The 13,569-nt window shown below is 37.2% G+C and overlaps 2 protein-coding genes across 3 annotated transcripts; both read left to right on the top strand.

Annotated features, from left to right (window-relative positions):
* The first annotated feature begins 2,674 nt into the window (after positions 1 to 2,674).
* On the top strand, positions 2,675 to 6,221 carry LOC110423999 (LisH and RanBPM domains containing protein). 2 transcript variants are annotated; one of them, XM_021438456.1, is made up of 7 exons: positions 2,675 to 2,812; positions 2,985 to 3,088; positions 3,461 to 3,620; positions 3,714 to 3,817; positions 4,444 to 4,575; positions 4,708 to 4,864; positions 5,774 to 6,221. In XM_021438456.1, exons 2-7 carry the CDS (start codon positions 3,035 to 3,037, stop codon positions 5,893 to 5,895), a joined length of 729 nt encoding a protein of 242 aa, XP_021294131.1. In that variant the 5' UTR covers positions 2,675 to 2,812; positions 2,985 to 3,034; the 3' UTR covers positions 5,896 to 6,221. The 2 variants fall into 2 exon arrangements, with proteins under 2 accessions (XP_021294131.1, XP_021294130.1); XM_021438455.1 differs by having other exon boundaries at positions 3,711 to 3,817.
* A 4,668-nt stretch (positions 6,222 to 10,889) lies between these two features.
* Positions 10,890 to 12,009, top strand: LOC110424773 (F-box/kelch-repeat protein At1g16250-like). Its single transcript, XM_021439452.1, is given in 3 exon segments — positions 10,890 to 11,421; positions 11,424 to 11,510; positions 11,513 to 12,009. Coding segments are annotated over 3 exon segments (1,116 nt in total).
* The last annotated feature ends 1,560 nt before the right edge of the window (positions 12,010 to 13,569 follow it).

The raw sequence follows: 13,569 nt of genomic DNA, 5'->3' as shown, positions 1-13,569 counted from the left end.
GGCGGCGGAGTTGTGCCAGTCGGTGGAAGTGACACGCCACGCGAGTTAAACGCGCATGATTTGTGCGAGATTAAACGGCGCTGACTGGACCTTGCTTAAAATACAAAGTCATGCATAAAGCTGGCAACTAGCATGAAATATTTTATAATTGAATGATATCGTGAATAATTAAATAAATTTTAATTTTTTATTATTTATAATTAGATATTTTTATTTTATATTAAATAATTTTTTAAAAATTTATTATTATTTATCATATTGATATTTAAATTATGTTACATAACTATCAACATATAACGTTAACAACACCATACATAACATGTAATGATAATTTATTAATAATTAATTAAAAAATTTTATTTAATTTAAAATAAAATATAATAATTAAATGTAAAAAATAAAAAAATAAATTTTTTAAATAATTTTTGTACTCTAAAATTAAATTAAAATATCATTATAAATACTCCAAAAATCAATCAAAATTATGTAACCAACGCAGATGACGATGGAATTGTTTTTTCATCTGAAAAGTGGAGCGCGACACGCGCCACCGAAAAAAGCGAGTGAGCTTCCAGAAGAAGAGGAGGAAACTTCTCTCAGTCACTCCCCCAGTTTTCTAGTTTGCCCAAAATAAGTGGACTAAATAGAAATTAACGTAGAAAAAACATAAAACAATAATTGTTTTCTGGAGAAGTTTCGTCAGTGATGTCAGGGAATTTACCTGACCTAGGACGACGATCACGTTTTTTGTCTTAAATAAGGACACAGAGTTTGTTCCCCAGGAAAGACCAAATCCTTACATAATCAAACAAAAATTAGTGCAAAATTACTGTAAATCTAATTTAACAAGTTTTTTATTTTAATTTTATTACATTAAACCGCAGTGTAGAAGACAAAAGAGCTCACTCCGTTCTTCAATGGCAGATGGCACACGTCGCTGACCATTCGGTTTTGGGAAAGTTCAAGGAACAATACTCTAGCGTTAACAAAAGTACACCTCCCAAAGCAAGTACCAAACCAAAAGTACGTAAAACGACGAGGGTACTAAAGTTTTGTCATCGGCCTTATCTCCCTGTCGGGCATGACTTGTTCTTTAAGCAAGGAAAACATAACACACCATTAATTTCATGTCTCATTAAATAGTCATTATTTTGTTTTCCTTTCTACTTACGCCAACTCACTGGATCAAGCTCTAACACACAGAATTAAAGTTAGATTAGATTCCCAAGGATTATTAGACAAAAGCACCATCAGAGACCAGAAAACAGGGCAAATGCCCTGTATCTGCATGGATCCTTTAGGTGTCTTCGTATTCAAATAAACAAACGAAAAAAAGGCGACGCAAGCTGTCAGCTTGGAGAACATATCACAACTCCATTGTTCTTCTTCGGTTTAAATTAAAAGATTCTCGTTAAAAGCATGCAAATGCTGTCTCAGCCCATTGTATACGGTAAAAGCCTTTTCACCAACTCTTTCCTTTTCACTTCCCGATTAATCTCATTGAACTTTCCCGGTTGGTTGTGACCCAATTTTCCAGATCATCAAAGCATGACATTTTCTCGGAAAGGGTAAATATTAGTAATAAATTGTAGTCAAAAGTGTATGGTGAGAAAACTCGTTCCACAATTTGTTGAAAAAGCTTTGGTTTCCCTTGTCGGGGAAGCTCTGGGTCATTCTGTTCTGCTTTTCACAGTGAGAACAGAACAGTAGCTCATTGTTGACTTTAACTTAGAGCAAGTGGTATTTTTAATGCATGCGATAAGGTTAGTTGGTTCAATTATTAAATTTCTTCAACTATTAAAATAATTTAACTAATTTTTTTTATATTTAATTTCAAAATTTTATTTTTATTTTAAATTAAATTAATAATTATTAACTAAAATATTATTTATCTATATATATCATGTAATATGTTAATATGATCACATAATAATTTTATTTTTGTGTTTTATGACAAGTGATATAAAAAATTATAAGTCACATTTTGACTAAAAATTGTTAGTCAACTGTAAGTTATAAAAAATTTTATTTGATTTAAAATAAAATATAAAATTTTTTTCAAATGTAATAAAATAATAATACTTAATTTAAATTTTTTTAAAATAATTTAAATATTTTTTAAAATATTTTAACTTATCAAGTTAATTGAAACGACAATTCCTTTCTCATATTTTCATAAAAGTTGTTAAAAATTATTGTAATTATCTTTAGAAAAAAATCATTGAAAAAGTTACTCATGGATTAAAAGAAGTAAGAATTCATCTATTTATGGATCTTATTTAATTGAGTAATATATTAAGAAATAAAAGATTATGTCAAGAAATTACGAAAAAAAATGATGAAATAATTATATTACACATAATTTATTTATTTATTTTCGATTAAAAAAAGAAAAAAATTAAAAAAGTTATCCATCAAATTATTAGAAACTTTTCTTATTTAGCAAAGGAAATAAAGAACCACTATGACACGTCGGCTCTTAGGAACTAGATTCCACGAGGCCCATGGACCGAGAGACTCGGACTTAGCGGAATGAAAAGGAGGGAAAAAATCTGAAGCCCAAATCTCAAGTCTCAACAGTGTTGGTTAAGGCCCATCAAGCTTAACCGGATCCGATCCGGTTACACCGATTTTTTTTTTAATTTTATTTTTAATAAAAAACAAAACCCGGAAGCAATAAACCAAGAAAGTGATCGCAGCAAGAAAAACTTAGAAACCCGAATAACCGCTTTGTTTATTATTATTAATATTTATTTCATATAAATTTATAATCTTTGCAATTTCGGTTAGTTTCTAAGTCGACCTCTCTAAGGTATTTTCATTTCCTAACTTCAGCAAAAATTAGGGTTCTTATTTTTTTTTTGGTGTTTTTTAGCAAATTGTTTGGTGGATTGTGGAGATGGAAAAGTTGAAATCTTTTTTAATTTGAAATTTTTGGTGTTTTTCCCTTTTTTTAATTAGAATCTGATTTTTCTTTTGGGTAGTGAAATTTGAGAAGGTTTGGGAATCAAATGGGAGTGAAGGTGGAGCACTGATGCCACCGTTCTGGATTGTAATTCGTCAACTAGTTGAAATCGAAGAACAAATGGTATCTTTCTTTCCCTTTTTTTTTTTGAAATTTTGATTTGATAATTGGGGATAAGTTCATCACTGATTTTTAATTTTTGTAAGAATTTGAAGTTGTTTAACTTTTAGCACCGAAGTCAATTAGTAAATGTTGGCTACGCCAAAATGTAAAGTTTTTTCTTATTGGATTATACTTCTGGGTGTTCTTAAAACGATGAAATCTTAAATCTTGGTGAAGTTTCTCCTTTTGAGTGACGGCATTTGATTTGTATTGAAGTATGCATGAGACTTGAGAGACATAATAGATTGCTTTTTAAAATGGAATGTTTGTGGCATTGGATGAGTAATTTATGGGATGGAGTGTATTTATGTTTCGAAATTGTTCTGTTGACAGGCTACATCTAAGAAAGTGATTACACGGGAAGAGTGGGAAAAGCGATTGAATGATGTCAAAATCAGGAAAGAAGACATGAATAAATTGGTGATGAATTTTCTTGTCACTGAGGGTTATGTTGAAGCCGCTGAGAAATTCCGGATGGAATCTGGAACTGAGCGTATCCTCTAAAAAACCTTTAATAAATGCTTACCATTGTTCTTGTGTCCGTTCTTGGTGTATATGTTTTATTTTTCTTATTGTGGAATAGCAGATATTGATCTTGCAACAATCACGGATCGCATGGCTGTTAAAAAGGCTGTACAATGTGGAAATGTTGAGGATGCAATTGAGAAAGTTAACGATTTAAATCCTGAGGTAGGATGTTCGATTACACTGTGACGAGCTCCATAACTACGAAAATTCTGTTGATTTCTTATAATGTTAATTTAAGAATTTTGTTTTTCAATTGAACACGGGATCTCTTTCATGGTACTGATTTGTTGTTACCATACATCTTTGCTTCCACTAATTTGTTTCAAATTTTACAAAAATCTAAATTTGTCTTATGAATGTAATGGAAGAACATAATAACAAGTAAAATGAAACATGTCACTGTTGTAATGTCTTTGTTCCAACTTCATGCTAATACGAATGAGTTAGAGAATATTATATTTTGTGGTATCTAGTTTTAGCTAGAGGTAGATCAACTATTAGGATCTTCTTGTACTTCTACTGAGAGTTGTTTTTCTTAATTGTTTATCACCAACAGTAGCGGTAAGAGAAGTTGGCTGTTAAAAGGGGCAGACTTATGTTTAACTATTTCCATTTGAAATGATAAATCTCATATCTAGTGGGTGGATAAGCAATTTTTGGAATGTCAATAAGGGTAGAGGAATTCTTTTAGATATTGAATTTTTCTGATACATGCTGTAAAGGAGAAATAATGCCAGACTAGTTTTTTTCGAAACTATCTTCACCTTTCCTTAATCATCTTTTTGCAGATATTGGATACAAATCCCCAACTCTTTTTCCATCTCCAACAGCAGAGATTGATAGAATTGATTCGGAATGGAAAAGTAGAAGAAGCCCTGGAGTTTGCACAGGAGGAGCTTGCACCTAGGGGAGAAGAAAATGTAACTCTTCTTCATTGGAACATGAGAACCTTTTAATGCATGCTTATTTTGCTTCTTAAAATTTTATGCTTGTAGCAGCATTAATTAGTTGTTGCTAATACTACGATCTAAGATTACAAAATCTTTCTGCAGCAAAGCTTTTTAGAAGAGTTGGAAAGGACTGTAGCACTGCTGGCTTTTGAAGATGTTTCCAACTGCCCAGTTGGAGAGCTTATGGACATATCACAGCGCCTTAAGACAGCAAGTGAGGTGAATGCAGCCATTCTTACTAGCCAGAGCCATGAAAAAGGTTTGTCTGCTGTTTGGTATTCTTTATTTATTTATTTTGGTGGAGGGGATGAAGGATTGTTGTTATTATGCCTTGTCATTTTAGAAGTTTGATCTTCTTGCCTTGATCCTCCAACAATGTTTTAACAAGTTAGTTGGTACCGACTTTTCCAGGCTTTATCTTAACATTCTATTGGAAATGAAACTTTTAAGTCTGATACTGTATTACTTACTGTGTTTTCCCTTCTAGAATACCTTTCTATTTATGCACTACCTACTGAGTTCTTTACAGGTCCGGCCTGTTATACCTGCTTATTAATCTACAAAAAGAAATAAAAGATTTACCATCAATTGGCATAAATTTGACTTGTAATTTGGTGAACAGCCCACTTAACATCATACTAGATATACTTTACAAATCAATTGGCATGTTTTACCATTTTTTTTCTTTAATTCTTGCAACAGCAATAAAATAATGTACTGGTTTTAGTGTTTAGTGGTAACATTCATGCAGTTACCGTGTTACTTATTTATCTGTTTGTCCAACTGAACACTGTCATCTGTCATCGTTAAATTGAACAATGCCTGGTATGTTTATAGGAGACAAGAAAAAGTCAAAATAAGCCTTATGTGTTCTTGTGTGATTTCAGATGGCACCGACAATGATGTACTTTGGTTAAAGAATTTGGTTAATTTGGAGGGTAGATGTCAAAATTGTGCATAAAAAATCTGCTGTTTCTAGTCGAAATAACAGTTTGATGTTTAACAAGCAGAAAGGATTTCTGTTGCCTGTATTATGCCAATTCTTTTTTGAATTCTAAAGTTTTACTTATTCAATGATACCTGCATGTCCCAATTTGATTAAAGTTGAGATTATTTCTTCCATTTTCAAGAGTTAATAAGATTTGCTTAATGTTTTGCTGGATCACAGACCCAAAGCTTCCAAGCTTGCTAAAGATGCTGATATGGGCTCAGAATCAACTGGATGAGAAAGCTGCTTATCCCCGTATAAATGATTTGTCAAATGCCACGCTTGAAGATCCCACAGTTTGAAAGGTTTCAGTGTGGAGGAATCAAGTTTCCTTGGATTGTCCGGAGCTAGAGCTGAACGGAATGAAGTTATCATGCTTGTAATCTCTTCAAGTGACTAGCTAGGGATTTGTTGGATGTCATTTGTTAAGATGTGGTTGGTGTTTATTTCGGTTTTAGAAGAATTTAGTTGCCTTTGGTTGGTGTTTACTTTGTTCTTAGGTGAAGTCAGTGCCCTTAAGCCTTTGTACAATTCATATCATGCACTTATCCCCTTAATGGGGATTCCATTTGACAATTTAAAGCCAAAAATAGAAAAGCTCAAAGCTGTGCTCTTATTCCTATGTTTATTGGAGCTGCCGCCCTTTCTAATTCTGCCCATATTCGAAGAAAGGCTAATGGAAATCAACATGTCCATCTCTGGTTGTGCCTTGCATGTGAATTTGTTACCACAAAATTGAGTTGAAAGACGGACGAAAATTTTGCCATAGAAGGATGCAAAAGAACAAGAAAAGATGGACGAAAATAGTGTAAATTATTGAAAGAGCCATCGTTTCGCTCAAACTACTTGTCTAATGTCCACCAACCCAGCGAAAAGCATAGCTACAAGCTTTAACAAAGAAAGAACATAAAGACCAAAAGATTTCATTTACGATTTGACCCAAAGAACATAAACCCACATGATCTTTTTGCACTCTGAACAATCCTGAAATCGAGCAGGTTCGATTGTATTTGCTCCTGCACCCGAATGGCAACAACCATCATCAAAGTTGAGAGCATAGCTGGAAGGATCATACTGGAACTTGAACTGCTGTTTGCTCCTACTCTTCACAGCTTTCTTCAATGCTGCCTTGACTCTCCAAAAAAGACTTCTGCATTGCTTCTTACCATAACTATTCACCCATTCCAACCTTCCCATGAAATCCATATATGCTCCCAATCTTTTGTTTTTTCTCTTAATGGAAGCAAAACTCAACGGCCCTTTAGGCTAAAATGTATAGACAAATGAGAAGAATGACCAAGAGAGGAGGATGCCTTTAAAAAGGGGAAGGAGAAGCAGAATGGTTTCTCAATCCAGTTATGATGCAGAAGAGCGAAAGGAAGAATAAAAGACAAGAAAGAAAGAACTAAAAATGCTTTTGAATAGGGAGAGTGGAGATAAACAGAAAAGGAAAAAGAGGAAAAAGGAAAATGAAAGTAGTGCTGACTACAGACTGCATGCTGCAAAGTGTAGATCTTTTTGGTCTTTCAAAGAAGCTGCGCAGCTTCACTTGCAGTCTCAACAGCAACGCTGCTTTTTTCCTTGGAATTACATTGGGATGCTAAAATTCCATTCAAAAGTGAGAGAGATATAGAAAACAAAAAAAAAAATGGATGCAGCACTGGGCAGAGAGCCTCCCCTAGGGTCGTAGTATCACCATCAGATACGTTGTTTTCCATGGAGAGGCATCTTTTATTCAACTACTCTCCGCAACCCTCAGTCCCCAACAACTTTGTTCACCAATCTTTTAATCTCTGTCAAGTTTATTTACTCTACTTGGTCACAACGTACAACTACATTTCGTGGTACTAGAAGTTGTTATATCTTCAAAATTGGATTTCTGTTTAAGTATCTGGTTTGGTTTCTCATTTTGTATGGAAATTTAAAACTTAAAAACTTTTTTGCTTGATACCTATTAGATTCTTTCTAATAAGTTCTTACATTTTCACTGTAAGGGTTTTGAGGGAGAGAGTCTTTGCATTGTATAGAGATACTAGTATTCTGTCATTATTTTGCAACGGTATGCCTGGTCATAGCCTTGCAAAATCGCTGTATGGTGGGGAGCTCAGGCTCACCCTGTTTTTATCTACAATATATTGAAATTTCAAAAAAAAAAAAAACAGTTCTTACATTTTTACTTTGTCAATATTTTTGTATCCCTGACCAAAGATATGGTGGACACTGAATTCAAATGGGGACCGTTTGTCAGGTTCTGCCTGCTTGTATTGCCAAACTCCAAGCTCACCTACCGGACTCAGATTCCATCTTGGCTGTTAATATAGATTTCATTTAACAACCTGGTTATTGGTCAACAATATCCTCAATAAAGGAAGCAAAATTCATGGCTCTTGATCCTCTTCTATTCACAAAATGAAAATCCATGCCTACCCCTTTCTTGCTTTCCTTTTGTTTCATGTTTGAGTGAGCAAATAGTAAGATGAAGTTAGGATATGCTTGTACAGTTAATCTTCCTGCCTTACCAAATCCAGCTTCTTTATGACTTTCCACCACAATTTCTTTCATTGCCCCTGCAATGGTCAGTGGTTAAAGAGTGTTGCAGGCAGTTTAATTATTTGAAAGGTAACTGATTATTTGCACATGCAATGCAACTTGGTTTATTACCTCATAAAATCACTCAACGGCCTTGGCTATTAATGGACCCCAAAGTCTAACGTCCAGCTCCTTTGCTATCAAGCTACAAACCAAACGCATCCAAAAACCAATTCCAAAGTAGCCACGCAACTCAACAGTGACCAATCAAAATCACAGTAATCCCTTTTTGTGAGTGTGTACTCGACCCTAGAAGCTTGAGGCAATGTGGCTGTTTTGCGTATAACCTCCTCTCCACCTTCTACTTCTCTCTTTTTGTCTTCATCTCCAAAGCCATCTTGCTTTATATATATCTCAGTAAATTCCCTTTTGTCTCATTCAACAACTCCACCCTCAATTCAATGCTTTTGCCTGTGTTTGTTTATTTCCCTTTTACTACTGTTGCCTCCTGTGGAAATTGCTGGTCCCATGTCAGATGACCGGTCATTCTAATCCAACAGGGCAATCTTTGTCCCAAGTTTTGGCACCAACACTCTAGGGAGTATTCAATTTCCTGGTTATGGTCCATTATTGTTGTTTTGGATTTGAAGTGTCAGGTTTATGCCACATGGCATATCTTCAGGTGGGTTCAACTTTGGATATTTGTGATTGGTAGACCTTTTTTGTTATCAATGGACTCATGGGGAGTTAGATTGAGGGGAGTTTTTTAGATTTACCTTAAGGGAGCCAACACTGGAAACCATGTAAATAATATGCACAGCCAAAAGAAAACAATTCAGTCAAGATTAAGCTGTCAGCTCAGTGATTCCCATCTCTCTCAAAATTAGCTGGAGTTCCTTGTACCTGTGCTCTCACTTTCTATCTTGATGGTGGTTCCTCATGTGCCCTTTGCAGATTTCTCTGCAACAAACTTGTTCTAGTATTTAGGCCCGCTGTTGCTATATATGAGCATCTCAAAATGATATTTCACTATTTTGGCCTCATTTCAATCTCATTCTGTCTGGAAAGTCGTTGAACCACAATTATTAACTTGAAAACTACCAAACTGCTGTTTCATTGATACCTTATTCGGGAGTTGTGCACATTTACAAGCACATGGCACCAAAGAAATCAGAACCCCTATACATTGGCGTCATGGTGATGAGAAATATACGTAGAGGCTTGCTACAAAAAGAAGTTCAAAGTTCAAAACTAAGGGGTAAATGGGCTTTTTCTTAGGGATGTGCTTACCCTTGTAGGATTTTCATTTTCAGGATATGAATCTAGGTAAGGACTCGTCTGCGACCGTTGTCGAAGTCCACAAGTTCAAATCTGATACATTCTCATGATTAATGGTTTAAGTTACATAACATCTGGAGGAGTAAGTTTCATCCAAAAAGAAAGATGGTAATCACAAAACTCTCTCTTTTTTTTAATGTGCATAGAAAAAGGTCAAGTTCAACAGGTATTGGCACAGGAATGAGCAGTCCATTGACTTTGACACAACTGGATTAGCAGTTTGATTTGTCACAAGTCACATGCCATGGTTGCTGTCTGTTGCCTTAAACAACAAAAAGGTCAAAACAAAAGCCTAATGTTCTCACTTCTCAAATCCATATACAGATCAAAAAGCAGGCAAAATATATAGAGTTAGTATATAAAAGATAATAAGATCGGATCCCAGGAGCATGCCATCAATGGAAGAAATCGTAACCACTTTATTGGCATGAAGGAAAGGACATTCCTTGATAAGCAAACCCTGAAACGCCTAGAACAGAGTTTTATGCCAGGCTTAATGAGAGCAAAAGTGTGAGATTCCAGATGTTGTATCATGCAGCAGTATCTCATATGGATTTGCTCCCTACTCCTTTTTTGAGATCTCTTTTTTTCCTTTTACTATATATTGAGTGTGGGTTCCAAAGCATATGCTTGCTCTTTCTAGTGGTTACATGTATGTTCTTTGTTGAATTTTCAATTTAAGGATATATCAAAGCTAACTCTTTCTTTCCTTTCCTGCCCTTCCCTTCCCTTCATCTTTTTAGAAAACAAAACCATATTTAATGTATTTTTATACCTGCTTTATGCCCAATGCATGTCGGGTGGTCGAAATTGCGGACATGGAAGAGGGAGAGAGAGAGTATATGGACAAAATAGAAACTAGTATCTTGGCTTGATGAACCAATAACTATCCGCCGCTGCTACTGTCACAGCAATTTTCTTGTTTATTCACTAAAAACTATGACTGAATTCATTAATGTTGTCGTGGTTTGGAAAACGGATTAACAAGGTTGAAGTGGTTTGACTCATTACTTTTGAATCTTAGATGCCTAGAAACCTTAGTCACCATGGCCCCCTGCCCCATATTTGATGGTTATCAATTGGTCATAGGCTCGCAGCATCGAGTCATTGAAAACTACGGAGATCTTCCAGCTCATGACAAAACAATGCAACAGACAATAACCTACCAAAAACATTCAATCAAATGTTTGATCAGAAACAAGAACAAGAAAATCCCATAGTTATTATCTCCCATACTTGGATGCTACGCACCCTCCATGCTCAAATTCTTAGTCGATGCTTGCATACTCACAATTTTTGTTGAGTTATCCGCCATAACTTTTTTCTATATCTTGCTCTAGTTTTTACATCAAATCTCCCGTTTGACATCGAAACAATCCATACGAACCAGCTTAGACCGCCTATCACTTAAATTTCCCCTGCTGCTCCAATGGGTTCACTCCCTTCCCCGCCACGACCCACGACACCACCACCATCACCTGAGTTCAACCCTTCTCGCTATCGAGTCATCGTTGCTTTTTGTCCTAAAGAGGCAGGGCCTAATGCTAACTTCTTTAACTGTATACAGTGTTACAATCCCTCTAACAACACACGGAGTCATGTCAGCCTGATTCCGGACCTACTCGAAAACCATGTCTTAAAGGGTTTCGCTATGGTTTCTCTAGGAGAATCGATTTACATTATTGGTGGGAGGTTATGGTACAAAGAGAGGCCACCAAGTAGTGATCAATCCGATGAGTTTGTCGATGTTGGTGTTGAAGTGTCACCTTTAGTACTTCGATACAATGTTCGGTCGGACCAATGGTCCAAGTGTGCACCATTAGGCATACCACGCTTCGATTTTGCTTATGCTGTTTGTGACAATAAAATCTATGTGGCAGGAGGGAAGTCCAACTTGGCTAGTGCTAGAGGTATTTCATCGGCGGAGGTGTATGATCCTGCTCTTGACGAATGGACTCCATTGCAAGCATGAGCACATTGAGATACAAGTGTGTAGGAGTGACATGGCAAGGGAAAATCTACGTGGTGGGTGGTTTTGCAGAAAGAGGGGATTCGACCTAAACATGCTGACATTTTCTCCGCAGCGTAGCTCCGCTGAGGTGTTCGACACCCGAGCGGGGAGGTGGGACCTCGTCGCTGGGATGTGGCAGCTCGATGTGCCACCTAATCAGATTGTCGCGGTGGACGGCAAGCTGTTCAGCTCTGGGGATTGTCTCAAGCCCTGGAAAGGTCACATTGAGATGTACAATGGGATGCTTAACATGTGGGATGAAGTGGATGGATCTTGTTTCCAAATCTCCACATCTTCAGGCACCAATGATGAGCATTGGCCACCGATGGAACGCCTTTACTTAACAATGGCACCGATAGGAACCCAACTATATTTCTTGGCAGGGTACCGCATGGCCGGTGAATCATCCCGAACACTTTCAACAGTCTATATATTTGATACATCGGCAACGGTCGATGCATGGAGGAGCTTAGCGCCAATGGAGGAAGAAGGCGAGAAAGAGCTGTGCAGTCACTGTTGTGTTGTCCAACTCTATTAAGCATTCCAGCGACTGCAAGCAATCTTAACCTAGCCATCCTCCATTGACATAAACCAAAAGAAGACAAGAATTTCTATGCCAGCAGTTTAGTGATGCTTGTCCAAAACTAGAAAGAAGCCAAGGGCTCCCTTGTCATGATGATGTCTGGTTTGCCTTGTTTAACTGTTCTACCAAATTTGCCCAGAGTTAAAAACCATAATCTGAATTAGATTAATCTTAATTGTTTTCTTATACGCATTTTGAAACAAGAAATGATGCTGCTTTCTAACAGGGCCCATATCAAATTTTCCAATGAAAAAAAGCCCAAAATAGTCAAGATCTTCTTCATGAAGCAAATGCAAAGAAAGGGTAGGTGGGTCAATTGAAAGCTAGCCATAGGCCTGCAAACCTCAAAAAAGAAAGAGAGCCCAACCCGATAGAGTCATCATGTCAATGTCCGAATGACCCAAAGCTTTTTCTTCCCTCAAAAGAAGAGAAAGCGGTACACCAAAAAATCAGGCCAATAAAGCACCTAAAAGATCCTTTTCACGTGAGCCATGAGCTCAGCAGCCTCGCCAAGCTCTCAAGGCACGAGCCACCATGAACCCCTTCCTTGAACATGACCCATGACCCAGGCCACGGACTCAATGACCCCACAACCACCTGACACAGAAGTCCCCATGCACCCGTACCCTCACCTGGTCAATTTCTACACCTGGACACGCTATCACACGTGTGATGGCACAGTACACGGGTGAGATACCTGTTAACGAAGTTGGACCCGTTTGACTTTGACCATCCTAAACACCAAGATCAACGGCCAAGTACAATGGAACGCAACAAGTGATCTAGACCGTTAAAAAAAGGGACAATCTCGAGAATTTAGATGCTCACATGTTGGTTAGAGCCTGAAAAAACCGACAGAAGAAGCCTGATGTGTCGGATTTTGTTGTGGGAAAAAGAGAGAGAATTAGGCTTTTGGTTAGCAAACAATATCCTTTATTAATATCCTTTTTCCGTGTAGGACTAATTTCCTTTGACAAAAAGACCGGCCTAGTTGTGCCATGTGGCAGATCAGGGTAGACGTGACACATGGGAGGAGGGCACATGTGGGGACCATGGTGGGGGGGTTTGGGTTTTCAAGCCTGCAAGTAGGTTGGGGGGGACATGGGCACATACCCCGACATGGTGCATGTGGGAGGGGTTAGTGAAAATGGTTCGTAAATGGGTCCTCACGGTATTGTTAGTCTAACTATTTAGGGAGCCTCCACCTACAGTGCTCGGTGATGATACCACCGCCAACCTCCCCCCCCTAATCAGCGAGATTGTTTTAGCAGATGCTGCCTGATGCCTCAATAATTTCATGCACCCCTCACATTGTTTCTGGCTATTTGCTAATTGGCCATTGCCTCTTAAATTGGCCTCATATCTTAAAAATCAAGCGGAAGTTACTTTCCTACTTCAATTGAGTTGGTTGCTGGTCTCTTTGGTTAGCTCAACTATAAAGAAGGATTCACCAAGAAGGAGCTGTGGGCTAATGATGTGTATATGCCACGTTGGACCACCAAAAACTGCTATGTC

This window comes from Theobroma umbraticum, unplaced genomic scaffold (assembly GCF_002168275.2).
Source record: "Theobroma umbraticum cultivar Fairchild unplaced genomic scaffold, ASM216827v3 scaffold_204.0, whole genome shotgun sequence".
NCBI lineage: Eukaryota > Viridiplantae > Streptophyta > Magnoliopsida > Malvales > Malvaceae > Theobroma > Theobroma umbraticum.
This window is presented reverse-complemented; position numbering and strand designations above follow the sequence as displayed.

Coding starts and splice junctions, on each gene's coding strand:
- LOC110423999 (XM_021438455.1), top strand. CDS start 3,035: ATGCCACCGTTCTGGATTGTAATTCGTCAACTAGTTGAAATCGAAGAA. Junction 3,818..4,443: donor TTAACGATTTAAATCCTGAG/GTAGGATGTTCG, acceptor ATCTTTTTGCAG/ATATTGGATACAAATCCCCA. Junction 4,865..5,773: donor TAGCCAGAGCCATGAAAAAG/GTTTGTCTGCTG, acceptor GCTGGATCACAG/ACCCAAAGCTTCCAAGCTTG.